Source organism: Choristoneura fumiferana, chromosome 20 (genome assembly GCF_025370935.1).
Source record: "Choristoneura fumiferana chromosome 20, NRCan_CFum_1, whole genome shotgun sequence".
In the NCBI taxonomy this organism is placed as follows: Eukaryota; Metazoa; Arthropoda; class Insecta; order Lepidoptera; family Tortricidae; genus Choristoneura; species Choristoneura fumiferana.
Window position 1 is genome coordinate 15,927,270 of NC_133491.1, and position 15,065 is coordinate 15,942,334.

The 15,065-nt window shown below is 38.8% G+C and overlaps 1 protein-coding gene across 1 annotated transcript in view; it reads right to left on the reverse strand.

Moving 5' to 3' along the window:
- The window catches only part of LOC141439284 (phosphatidylinositol-binding clathrin assembly protein LAP-like), a 43,792-nt gene that overhangs the window by 5,703 nt on the left and 23,024 nt on the right, over positions 1-15,065 (reverse strand). Inside the window, 2 exon segments of the mRNA XM_074103540.1 lie at positions 1,250-1,352; positions 3,348-3,368. Coding sequence (XP_073959641.1) covers positions 1,250-1,352; positions 3,348-3,368 — 124 coding nt within the window.

The following is a 15,065-nucleotide window of genomic DNA, read 5'->3' on the forward strand; positions in this document are numbered from 1 at the left end:
ATTCCTTTATAGAGCGCTCGCGGAAACTACATAATTTTCCGGAATAAAAAACTAACCTATCTCAAGATATCGCCATACCGAATTTCATCACGATCGGTTAAGTACTGAAACGTGAAAGCGTAACAAACAAACGTAGGTACTCGCATTTACAATATTAGTTAGGATATTTTTTTTATTAGTAGTTTAAACCTTACGTTATTTTGGTAAAGGAGGGGGACATCTCACAATAATCGCCAAGGCTTTGGGGGATAAAAAGGGTACAAAAGCCACGAGTTTTTCGGGCACCCCCTCAACAAACAGGCAGGCGGCTCGCCTGACAGTAAGCATTTATCGTGTTTTATGGTATTAAAGTTGATGCTCGTGAGTTATCGCTGATATACTTCTTATACCATTTTTTAGACCTCTTTAAAAACTATTCAAGACCCTCATGTTATACCACGATGGAGTAACTCCAACACCACACCACAGAAACCAGCGTTGTTGTAGGTACCATCAGCCAAATAAGTGGTCTACCAATTTTAAACAAGTTCCTATCAATGAATATGTCGCTAAAGTCGAACTTTCAAGTTGACACAGACACGTCTATTGACATTATTGTTTTATGACATGCAAACGATTATCAGCTTTAGGGTGGTAGACCACATATTTGGCTGATGGTACATTACGTGTGGCATGGCAACACATGCCCCCATGGCCTTTTTGGTGCCCTGTCGTGTCACCACGTAACTTAGTTTTTATTGTTAGTTTTAGGCAGTTGTCTCACCGCCGGCGAGGAAACGATTGGCTATCGACTATTTTCTCGCTCAAGAAATGAACAAAAGATATAAGATCCTGTGTGAGTAAAAGAGACATATATATTAATAGTTGATCGCTGGCGGTTCACACTGCCGGCGAGAACTCACTCTTACATCTTTTGTCGCAGCGACAAGAGCTATAAAACTCGCTGAGCAATAAAACTAGCTCAGCGATACTCGCTCAGCGCTGTTAGCTTGGCGGCCGCCCGGATCGAGCGAGTGGAGCGAGTAATCGCCCGTCGTGCTCGATCGAACCCTCGTTTCTAGTTACTCGCTCTGCTCGCTTCTCGCTCATATCGTCGGCGGTGGGACAAGTGCCTTAGTCTTTTAGTCTTATTACTGACACTGATGGAACCGAATAAATGTTTCTTTCTTTCTTTCAACAGGGATCGCATTAGCATTTCACAATCTGAATATCCTTAAGAGTACATATTTTCGTCATTTGTTTTACTTACCCTCGTTTGACCTTGCAGAAGTCAAAAGCGACTGTCCTGTAGGATAGTGCCTTCTCGTTCATGTACTTGGCGTAACGCCGGATGAACGGAGACATGTCATAGCCTGCGTCGACAAAAAAAACATTAAAAAATTCCGAAAACAAGCAAGATACAGTTGAACAAAATTAAATCGTACGGTACAACACTCAAAGCACTAAGTTGCATGATATAATAATGTCTGATACATGCATAAAACAGATGGCGCTATAATCAACTATGGTCAGCGCCATCTAGTTTAGATTATGAGAAGCTTAACAAAGTTACTGCATTTTTTTATTTTATCTTAGGTTATAACTGACGTTATAAGATGCATTATACGCAAATGACGTTATAAATACAATCTGAGTAGTATTTACTATTGCCAAAACATATATATATGTTTCTCAATATTTATTTGGATGGTTTCCAAATCGATTTCCGACGTAGCAGCTTTCGCTATTTTGATTGTAAACAAAAATTTACAGTTTCTCCTGAATGATGTATACTGCGCATGAGCTCAAAATTGCAAAGCCTTATGTTTCCTTCATTCTCCGATCGAAATTGAATCGTATAACTAAAGATATAAAGGTAGAGCTTGATTACCATTGATATTTGATTTCGTAGTGCGAGTCGAGGATCTAAAGGTGATAGATAATATGCATTTTATCTTGAAAACCCTCACCCACATGACTACCTAAATCTATTTTACATAATTTATGACTACTGTGCCATTGCAGTAATGTAGTAACACAAATTTACAATAACTTTAGTCAAATCTATGGTGCGAGAATATTAAATTATTTAACAAACTTTTCAAAGACTACTCGGCTAAATTATGATTGCCGTGATGTGACTGGACAAGAGGTGGAAAATATATACATATAAAAATATCGTCTCACTACTCTACTAACCAAAACAGTTTTAAGAAGATATTTTTGACCGGTCAACCATGTATATATTTTCTGCGGCTGACTAAATTAGTCAGTTTAAATATCTAGTTTTATTATAAGTGTCTTCTTAGTATTTCTACGCGTCTTCAAAAAAATGGCGTATGGTATACTTAGTGCAACTTTTTGACAAAAAAACTTTTAAGAATGTGCATATTTAGTAGCATTAATCATGCAAACAAATTAACCAACTAAGTATAGTGTACAGTGCAATTTAAGTATTGATCTCTAAGTTGATTTAACAATAATATTCCGGTGCTACACACGATCAAAAGAAAACGGATTGAAATCTAAAAGTGTCTATGGAATACAATCCGGTTTTATTGATCTTCACTATATTTTACAAATAGGATACACTTGGCGGTATCGAAGTGCAACTCGGTGCAATGTGCATTACTGTGCAATAACTGTGATATGTACCGCGACCTAGTGCGAGCAAAACAAGGTTAATCAAATCATTTACTTGTGCACCTATCAGCAATAACTGTGGTTTTAGTGTGGCTGTTTGTCTCGATGTAGCTTTTATAGCACTTTAAGCCTTTTAATAGCTTTGAATATTACTCTAAGTTTGATTTGTTGCGTATGTGCCGCGAGAGGAAAAGTTTAGCAAAAAATTTATAACATTAGAAACAGTTTATCTACACTCTAAAGATTTTGATCGACCATAGATATAACGGATGATTTAGAGCTCTAGGCCAGTATATGAATGAACCAACAAAAAAACACTCTCCTATTTAATTCTGATAAGATAACTAATATTTTTTAAGTCTCATATAAATTACCATGCAATGAAATGCAAAACTATCCCACTAAAGTGAATATTTAATGCTTTTTACTAAACCCAAACACGTCACACGACAACCTTTTAACTTACAGTGCAAAAAGACAAACATAAGCGTGTTTTCAAGCGATATCAACTAAACGAGACTAAGATGTAAAACAGCAAATTAATTAACCCAATTGATCGCTTTCATGATTTCTCGTAATGCCGTAACCAAGGTATAGTACGGCAAGTACATACATGCCTACAAACAAAAAGGAAAATCAAATTTGGCAAAAAAAAAACGAGCTCCCCAAAGCGGTATACGGACTACAGACGGACATACACACAAAGCTGCCATTTTGTGACTCACCAATCCTCGCACCGGCCGCGCCTTTCCGAAAGCGATAGGGAATTAAAAAAGAGTTAAACACATGTTTAGAATTTACAATAACCTAAAACGTTCTAAAAGAAGATCAAGTGATAATTGTGATCAAGCACAGGCAATTCTATCAATTTGTGATCAATAATAATGCCCAGTTTTAAATTGTGATCAATCACAAAAACTCCCTTTAAAAGATGATTTAGATGATCAACAAACAAGTCGATTCCGAACTCATTTTACATTGTGGGCAAAAAATAATAGTACAGTCGAATGCAAAAATATATATAGAGCCATACGGTAGTACTATTAGTTATTCTGTGCCATAGCGTCAAAATATGTATACATCGACCTTATGTTTAGTGGCATAAAGGTGTATAGATATTTTTGATGTCTTCATAACGTATATAATATATTTAACTTGTGAGCATGACAATTAACAATTTATCAAGGTGTTTACAAAAATCATTTTACCTGACAGTTTAGTATATATATAGAATAAACTAGAAACCAAGTATGCGTCTGTCACCGAACCCTATTAGTTTCTATCAAAAAGAATATTAGCATATATTTACTCATCAATGAAAAATAATCAGCATTGCAGTAACAACCAGTGCGCTGTAAATTCAAAATACAAAAAATGTATAACAATTTATGGATTATGTCATGTTCTCTCTCACAATCTATTAGTCCAACGGATATTCTCAATTCAAAAAACTATATGTGTCCAACCAAATCCTTAACGTTTCGACCGTGCTGCAACTTTCAACTATAAGTAGATCACAATTGGACCAAACTAGACTAGAGGGTATCCCTACGCGCGTTTTTCGCTTCGATTCTGGTTTCTGGTTTACTCTATATTATAAACCTGGCCTTTATTTTAAACGTGATTGAATTCTGATGAAAATCGACAGAAACTGATCCCGAGCCATTATTCAAGTCCAAAATGTAGTATCAAGTAGCCCCTTGAAAGAGGGATCAGCTTTGATACAAGTTTATAATGTTAAGCAAGAAAAATCGTGCAAGTTGCATTACATTGCGGCGCTCGATTGACCACTACAAACTCGTTGGCTTGACAGTCTCGCAATGTACCTAATGCAACTTGTACCATTTTTTTAAGATGAGGCCAAACGTAATTTTTTGAGTTGTGGAGTCGCTTATTTTCGGTCGCGTTATTTCTGCTGCATTCGGTTTTACACAAAGAGGACTTCACATGTACGACACATGCTAAATAGATTTACATTGTGCAATGTTTTATAACAACATACTCTTTTGTGATTTGCATATTTTGGTTAGGTACATTGCCGGATATAAAACAAAAATATTTTGACAAACGGGTTGATCCCATTTTCGCCCGATAATGTAAATTATACTGATCATGTTAAACTGAATAATAATATGCGTTTGTCATCTGTTCTATCGACAAAACAGATGTTTTTAACTATTGGTATGACTGCTAGACCAACGTAAGAGATATGAACGTGACAGATACACGGAATTTTTCGAATCAGTTTATAGTTCTGTTTTCGTCTTTCGGCAATTTTATTTTCATTTTCAAGCAAAAATCTAAGTACTGTATAGTATATTAGGTATAATAGAAGGACTCTAAGACCTTGGTCTCTATTAGTATCTAAGGTAACACTTGGAACAACATAACATCTCTTATACGTTGGCGTTAAAGTCTCAATCACCGTGCGCAAATTGGCAGCGCCTATACCTTCATTAATAATAGTGCCAGTTTTGTATAAAAAAAAACCTAATTCGTCTATTTTATGCTCATTACTGTCGCACATTATGCTAATGCTGACATTTGAATAATTGTACAGTCAACCAATTTGATTCCTCCGTAACTTAGTAAATAATTTAATTTGTCAATTTTACAATTGCCTCAATTTGACAATGCTTATTGAATGACGAGGACTATAATTTATTTACCGATCTCTCTTTAAAATAAATCATAAATTGTAACAATATTATGACTGGAAGTAGCACGGTTATCAAATGTAAGTGTCATATATTTGTAATGTGTAATTAATACCGCAATAATAAAGTTATTATGCATTATCAATTACATTTACATTATCAGTAACTGCCCATTCTGCCTTTAGAGGCAGAAACAGCTTAGATGTTTATGTAATATGGTTTTTTTTATTTGGCATTTATTTACAGGGCTACGACACTACAGTGTCCGTCTGTTCGTCACAGGGCTGTACCTCAAAAACTCTATAAGACAGTGGAAAAAATATATTGCCCCTACAAAAAAAAAAGAAAAATTCAATTAAGGAAACCCCAAACAACCCATATATAATATGGGGTTAACTGCACACTGCTGGGCTTTGCTAACACTAGATATTTATGGATAAAGCCATTTATATTTTAACATACCTGGGGTATAGATTTTAGATAAGCTTTATTTTTAGAACTCTCGACTGGCACTTGGCCGGTTTTATATAAGATAATCCATTCCAGCCTATATACGTCCCACTGCTGGGCGCAGACCTCCTCTCAGAACAAGAGGGCTTGGGCCATAGTTCCCACGCGGGCCCAGTGCGGATTGGGAACTTCACACGCACCATTGAATTGCTTCGCAGGTTTATGCAGGTTTCCCCACGATGTTTTCCTTCACCGCAAAGCTCATGGTAAATTTCAAATGTAATTCCGCACATGAATCTTGAAAAACTCAGAGTAGCGAGCCGGGGTTTGAACCCACGACACGACCCTCTGCTTGACAGGCGATAGGTCAAACCACTAGGCCACCACGGCTTTTAAGATTAAGCACGGCAATTTAAGATAATATTTAGGTTGAAATTTGATTACAAATACGACTAGATGCCCGCGGTTGTGGCTTCGTAAAATAATAAAAATTAAGCTAAATAAATATAGCTAAAAAAACAATCCCCTGGCAATTTCGAAAAATTCTTAATGCACCTCCATGAACTGTCAGCCAGTCAATCGTTCACTTAGGGGCTGTTTCACCATCCATTGATTAGTGTTAACTGACGGTTAAATGTGATGCCGTCTCTATTTGTTTTGTTCGAATAGACGGAGACGGCATCACATTTAACCGTCAGTTAACACTAATCAATGGATGGTGAAACAGCCCCTTATTCTCATATCGCTACAGATTTTACGGCAAGAAAAAAGTAAACTAAAAATAAATAAATATCACGGGACAATTCACACCAATTGACCTAGTCCCAAAGTAAGCTTAGCAAAGCTTGTGTTATGGGTACTAAGCAACGGATTTATATAATTATATAAATAGACACATACTTAAATACATATTAAACACCCAAGACCCGAGAACAAACATTCGTATTTTTCATACAAATATTTGCCCCGACACGGGAATCGAACCCGGGACCTCAAGCTTCGTAGTCAGGTTCTCTAACCACTAGGCCATCTGGCCATCAAACTATAAGAAGTACCCATATTGTCGAATAAAACTGAGCCCTCACGTATGTCAGTTCCGAGACTTCTTGAAAATGGCATGAATCACTATTGAAACACAGCATTGGAATGCCATACATTACACATAGTTTTTTTTTGTCTATCTATCTACAATAACAATCAAAATAATCTATTTTTAGGGTTCCGGAGCCAAAATGGCACAAAAGGAACCCTTATAGTTTCACCATGTGTGTCTGTCTGTCTGTCTGTCCGTCCGTCCGCGGCTTTGCTCAGGGACTATCAATGCTAGAAAGCAGTAATTTTGCACGAATATGTATGTAAACTATGCCGACAAAATGGTACAATTAAAAATTCAAAAAAAGTTTAGTGATTTGTTTGCGAAATATTCAACTTTAAAGTGCCAATTTTCATTAAAATCGAGCCCCCCCCCCCTCTAAAATCTAAACCGGTGGGTGGAAAAATTTGAAAAAAATCAGGATGGTAAGTATACATATGTGGCGACTGTAGATGTGGCGACTGTATTTCCCAGTCCGCTTATTCATCATTATTCATTGAGCATATCATGGATTTTGAGTTGAAACAAAAAAATCACAAATCCATAAAAAAAAAATAAACGTAATTCCAGATAGTAGAATTCTTTTTATTCCGTCGCGTCGTACATTCGCTCGACAGACGAACACCAGGAAAAATCATAAACACATGAATCCAGCCAAGTGAAGCAGTGGTTTATCGAGTGGGTAAAAGGTTCCGCCATTTTGGCCTGACAAACCATCGCTTTGGTTTGCGCAACTAGACGGACAGTTTGCCTTATCGAATATTACATCGGATTCGACGAAATTCTACCATGTAATTTCCGTGTTAGAGCCTAAATATGCGTCCGAAGTCGAGGACATTATTACTAAACCGCCTGACGCGAATAAATACGAGACTTTGAAACAGCAGTTGACAGCTCGCTTATCCGCTTCGCGAACAGAGCAACTGAAGCAATTGATGTCGCGAGAGGAGCTCGGAGACAGGAAGCCAAGCCAGTTTTTCCGTCACATCCGCAGCCAGGCGGGCCCCGACTATCCTGATGAATTTATACGGACTCTATGGTCAAGCCGATTACCGACTTTGCTTCAAAGCATTATCGCGACGCAGGAAGACATGCCGCTAGAGAAGCTAGCATTGCTCGCGGACAAGGTACACGAGGCTACTTCGCACTGTACTGCTCATGTTGCTGCCGCTTCGATGTCGACATCACCATCGCTACCTGTGTCTGCTATCGACGAGTTAGGCCGAAAAATTGAAGCTTTGACGCAAAGATTCGATGCGATGTCAACATCGAATAGACATCGTGACACCAGAGCAAGATCGAAGTCACGTGCCAAGCGCGGCAACTCGTCCAGGAGCCGTTCCCGTGCCGGTGGCAAACGTCTCTGCTGGTACCATTTTAAATTCGCAGAAAAAGCAGCTAAATGTATCTCGCCTTGCAATTACTCAAAAAACTAGCTAGGGAGTCGCTCGAAGCGACTAGTGATTGTGCGGCTGTATCGGGTCGTATATTTGTTACTGACATTAAAACTAAGGTGCAATTTTTAGTTGATACTGGGTCTGACCTATGCGTATATCCTTTAAGCTATTTAAGTGGACAAAGGCGTCATAAAACGAATTATGAGCTTTTGGCCGCGAATAATACTGTTATTTCTACGTATGGCTGGTTGAGTTTGTCCCTGGATTTTAATTTACGCCGTGATTTTTCTTGGCGATTTGTTATTGCTGATGTGAGTAAACCGATAATAGGTGTAGATTTTTTATCCTTTTACAATTTGCTTGTTGATATTCGCAATGCGCGCCTAATTGACAGCATTACATCGCTCACATCAGTCGCTCTGGTTGCTTCTACTTGTGCCTGCCCGCAAATAAAAGTTGTTACAGGTGACTCTTCGTTCCATAAGCTGTTACAAGAGTATCCTGATATAACGCGGCCAGTTGGAACATCACAAGAACGTAAATGTAAGCACCAGACCCAACATTATATTAGGACAACTCCTGGGCCACCTGTTTACGCAAGACCCAGACGTTTAGCACCTGATCGTTTGAAGATCGCGAAACAGGAATTCGAAGAGATGGAGCGCACCGGTATCGTGCGAAGATCTGAAAGCTCATGGTCCTCTCCTCTTCACCTTGTCCCTAAAAAGGACCAAGGTTGGCGACCTTGCGGAGATTATCGAGCTCTCAATGCTCGCACGGTACCGGACAGATATCCGGTGCGCCACATTGCTGATTTTTCGCACAATTTATCAGGCTGTAAGATTTTTAGTAAGTTGGATTTAGTGCGTGCATACAATCAGATTCCTGTTGCGCCAGAGGATGTATCGAAGACAGCAATCACGACACCCTTTGGACTTTTTGAATTTCCTTACATGAGCTTCGGTTTGAGGAACGCCGCTCAAACTTTTCAAAGGTTTATGGATGAAGTCCTTAGAGGTCTGGATTACTGTTTTCCATTTATTGATGACGTACTAGTAGCTTCTGCTAATAATGTAGAGCATCAGGAACATCTACGAACGGTATTTAAACGCTTTAGCGAATACGGCATTTTACTTAACCCTAACAAATGCGTATTGGCTGTTCCGGAAATAGAGTTCCTGGGCTACATGGTTTCATCTGAGGGTACTAAGCCTATTGGTGATAGAGTCGAGGCTATTCAAAAATTTTCACGCCCTAAGACAATTAGGGAGCTTAGGCGTTTTTTAGGCGCGTTAAATTTTTACAGACGTTTTGTGGCTAATGCGGCCAAGATACAAGCTCCACTCCATGGACTGCTTAGTGGTCCATCAGTGAAGAACAACAGCAGTATTGATTGGAGTCCCAGCTTGGAGGAGGCTTTCAATGCTTGTAAAACGAGTATTGCTAACGCTGCTCTTCTGGCACATCCCGATCCAACTGCTCCTTTGGCTGTTGTCACGGACGCGTCTGAATTATCTATCGGATCTGTCATACAGCAAGAAGTTCAAGGCCATTGGCAGCCGCTAGGTTTCTTTTCTAGAAAGTTAACACCAGCGCAGATCAAGTACAGTGCTTATGACCGCGAACTCCTTGCTATTTATGAGTCGGTTAAATATTTTAGGTATATGTTAGAACTAAAACCGTTCTTTGTTCTTACTGACCATAAACCGATAGTATCCGCATTTAAAAAGTCTCATGATTCGTGTTCACCGCGACAATTTCGATATCTTGATTTTATATCACAGTTTACCACCGACATTCGTTATATTGCTGGTGAGGACAACGTTGTCGCGGATGCACTGTCTAGGACTGACGCCATAACAGACATACTTGACTCTGACTCTTTAGCAGCCTCTCAAGCCACGGACACAGAACTGAGAAATTTGATCAAAATCGGTTCATCCTTAAAATTGCAAAAGGTACCGTTTGGGAATACGAAACTTTTTTGCGATGTGTCCGGGCCAGTTCAACGTCCATTTATTACATCCGAATTCCGGAAGTCAATTTTTAATAGTATTCACGGACTTAGCCATCCTAGCGTTAGGACTACCGTAAAAATGGTAACTGAACGCTATGTATGGCCGGGTATTAGGAAAGATTGCAGAAACTGGGCGCGAACGTGCATTTCTTGTCAGAAATCAAAAATTTCTCGCCATGTTCATGCGCCAGTGCATGATTTTAAACTTCCTTCGGCCCGTTTTTCCCATGTCCACGTAGATCTTATAGGCCCACTTCCGATTTCTAACGGATACAAATATTGTCTTACCGCCGTTGACAGGTTTACGCGGTGGCCTGAGGCAGTTCCGCTTACGGATATTACGGCTGAAAATGTAGCCAAGGCATTTATATCTACGTGGATATCACGTTTTGGTTGCCCCGAAAAGGTGACCACAGATAGAGGTAGACAATTTGAATCTCATCTTTTCAGTAAAATTTCGTCAATCATCGGTTCACATCATCTTAAAACTACTGCGTACCATCCAGCTGCTAATGGTCTTGTGGAACGTTTCCATAGACAATTGAAGGCAGCAATTATGTGCCACGCAGACGAGAGCTGGACAGAATCCCTTCCATTGGTTCTTCTCGGTGTACGTAGTTCATGGAAGGAGGATTTGTCCGCATCATCCGCCGAACTAGTTTACGGTGAAGTGCTTAAGCTCCCTGGTGAATGTTTCGAACCGACTACTGACAGACTGACGGACTATACTGATTTTTTGACTAGGTTGCGTCTTCATATGAAGAAACTTCAACCTAAGGCCGTAGCACGACATGGCTCTTCTAAAGTGTTTGTTTTTAAAGATTTGTCGACAGTATCACATGTATTTATAAGACAAGACTTTGTACGACGATCTTTGCAGCCACCTTATGCTGGCCCTTATAAAGTAGTCAGTAGAAATGATAAGTTTTTCGCCATAGACGTAGCAGGTCGAATTACTAATTTTTCGATCGATAGGCTGAAACCTGCTTATATCCTAACAGATGAACCAGGTAGCACTTCTACGTCATCTACCACTGTTCCTGCGAGAACACCTGTGGTTGTAGCAACTCCTACACCTTCTAGGACTACTCGTTCTGGTCGTCAGGTTATTTTTCCTGATTTTTATCGACCCTAAAGGTCTCCGGGGGGGGCTGATGTGGCGACTGTATTTCCGTTTCCGCTTTTATCATGGATATTGCGCATGTGTGGATTTTGACGTTGACTTTTTCATTTCGAATTGATGCTGTGTAAATAAATATAATTCCTTTAAAATTAGTAATTATTCCCATACATATATCAAACTTTCAAGGAAAACTATAACGGCTAAGTTTGAGTTTGCTTGAGAATTATTAGTAGTTTATGAGTAAATAGCAGCCTAAGGTATAAAATATACCAAGTACAAAATACGAAATCCTTGGAAAAATATTACTTTATTTTTTGGTAATGGCTACGGAACCCTATTTTGGGCGTGTCCGACACGCTCTTGGCCGGTTTTTTAATTAATATCGGAGTCGTTGTACGAATATCAAGTTAAATAACCCAGTCCAACCTTATTCATTAACTTATTCATTGAGTCATATCATACCATCATATTATGTTCAGTGGAAACAAAAAAATCACAACATCCATAAAAAAAACATAAACGGAAGTACAGATAGTAGATTCTTTTTATGATCGTCGCGTCGTACATTCGCTCGACAGATAAAACACCATAGAAAAAATCATAAACACATGAATCCAGCTATAGCCTATATTGTAAGCAAAAAGTGACCTTATTTTGTTTGTAAAAGGTCTTTTATGATCCCATGTTGCTGTTTATAAAGCGTGTCGGAAAAAATCTGATTCATAAGGCGTATGAGGTCAGAGCGAGTCAACGAACCTAAGGTCAGTGATGCAGGCACCATGGGTCTATCTCTAGTAGGCAATGTACTGGTAATTGGTCTCTGGTATGTTTAAGCGGTCGAGGATGATGGTGCAGTATCGACGGCTGATAAGATGATGAGTTGAGATTGTCACTCGCATCTAAGCTTGTTGGCATTAAGTGTCGACCGCGATGTCGTGATTAATATCAAATAGTTTCTAGACTTTCAACGACAATATATTTTCTAACTAGAATCCAATTTTGATGAAGCAACCAATTATAATGCTCCAGATTAACCACATGTATACAGCGACCACACAAATGTACACAAATATTCGACCTTACTAAATTTACAATATACTTAGTAACAAAATCAATTGAAGTCGTTAAAAATATTAATCATTTTTAAATTAATTCGTCATAGGTAAAGAATATAAAACCAAGATTCATTTTACGCTAGCATATTTAAATTCGCGGGGCCTGGAAAAGGGTTAAACTTGATCTACCAAAAGCATGTAACGCCGCGAAAATCCGTTCACTAGCTTTCAAAACTAACGTGAACAAACAGATGACAAAAATTCTACAACTATAATTAACATTGTAAAGGTACTGTCACGTATAACATACGCCTGGCGAGAGCTCTATTGTGGCCTTGACAAGGGGTGCTCTAAAATTCTTCAACAGAATAGATTTTTCTCAACTAAACTCAATTTTTTATCTTAACTTTTCTTCTCTAACGTGTTCGTTTTTCATTAACAATTGTTTATGACAACGACTCAATTTTCTTACCCTCTTCACCCGTTAAAAATTAAATGCACGATCTTATCTTCAGAAGTAGACGCAATTCAGTTAAGAAGCGGTGCATATTAATCGTGCATTGGCGACTAACAGGCGCCTGAAACGGCTAGACTATAAATAAAACCTATGTAAACCACCCTCATACACATACATACATCCATTTAATAGGATTTCCCCGTTTCTCAGTGAGTACGAACAGGTACGTGACCGATATTAGTTGTTTTAATTTTATTATCACATCACTATACATCCACACGAACGTAGAGTTAGATAAACTTTGTTTGAGTAAGGGCATGTTTCGCGATCATTGATTAATTGTATGCGACAGATATCTGTGATGCCATCTCTGTTTGCTTTATCCGATTAAACAGAGACGGCATCACATTTGTCAGTGAGAAAACTTATCAATGAGTGGTGAAACAAGCCCTAAATGTTTCTTTGTAGGGGATAATCACTGACCTAGCTAACTTATTTTAAAGAAAGAGAAAGAAAGAAAGAAAAACATTTTAAAAATCTTTCACCTAATACCTATAAAAGAGTAACGATAGATTTTTTTGACATTCATAAGTGCTTGTTAGGTATAGCCTAAATTGAATAAAGTTATTTTGACTGGGACTTGAACTGGGCAGTATTATTCCTTGGGGATCAAAAAGGTAAAGGATTTTCCGAAACTCCCATGTGATACAGAGCTTGCCAATTTCTTATTATTTCACGAGATCTATAATAATAGCACAAACAGAATTTTATGTAAAGGAATCTTTGGGATTACTAAAACGTAGTGTAGGAGGACGCACTCCTGGCAGGTGGAGTGACGATTTGCGAAAGGCTGCTGGTAGAAGTTGTACTATTATCTATTCTGTGGTAGAAGCTGGATGCGTCTAGCTCGACAGTCATCAGCAAATTCATTACCTACTGTCAAAACAGGGTCCATAAAAAGTTAATCTTCGATGACAAAAAGCAATGCCATCACAACTTCCCCGGTATAACGCCGATAGGGTCGCCCTCATATCCGAGGCAACAGGATGCAACTCGTGTTTTACATTCCAATATCAATACAGTTGTATTTCGGAGCGGATTCCGTGTTCACTGCCTTTTATGAACAGAATACAATTGGATGATTTTCCGTCTTTTCAGATGTTTCTGAGATACTTGACTGAGGAGTGCGTTACCAGTCACAACTCGTATCAGAACATAAGCGTAAGAAAGATTTACTAGTATTTAAAAAAAAAAACTAAGGGCAAGGCCAAACGAACGTAATTTTTGAGACGTGAGCCGCGTAATTTCGGGCGCGTAATTTTGGTTTGTTTAAAACTCTTTTTGTGTCGCCGTGTAATACAAACTGGACCTTTGTATAAAACCGAATGCAGCAGAATACATATAGATAGAGACGGGATGACAAGAAAAAGGGGAAACTTTTCCCCAACATTGGGGCATCAGTGTAAAAAAAGACAGTGGAAATATTTATTATAGTCGTGACAAAATAGCACGGTTATTGTTTAGATAAAGCGTCAACATTATACCAATTATCGCATACGAAATGTCATTTTATTTGCAATCAGCAAGTTTTACGTTTATACAGTTTCGCGCACATTTATAAATGACTAAAAACAAAAATATTAGACAGCCTCGTAGTGTAAGGTTTTGACACAAAGAAACGCCTCAAATGCGTGCGCATCACACTCCGTATGGGCAAATAGGGAATATGCATGGAACCCAAATTTTAATTTTCTTTAAAATATCTTAGGGCCTTTACACACCGCGTTTTTGAAACGCGCCGTCTCGACGTATACGTGTCGGCGGCCGATCGTAAAATCCGCCAGATCACGAATTTCCTAGGCATATCGTGAAACGCCGCCATTTCATGATATGCCTAAACGTTGGCCAGGCATATCACGATGTGCCTGAGAAATAATACGGCAGATCGATTAGAGCAACGCATTCGTCGATATTCCTAGCTCTATACCGGGCACATCGTAAAATAGTTTCTTTTTTGGCCACTGGTGGCGCTGCGTATGCAATGGCGGCCGTGACCAGCTGACCGGTCGTGTTTGTTTAGCGCGTGAAAAATGTCGGCGTCGCATTAAAATGATCCTTAAACCGAAACTAGTGATTGAATTCAAAATAGAAGTGCAAAAGAAGCTTTTGAACATCAGCACCGTTCTTTTTATGT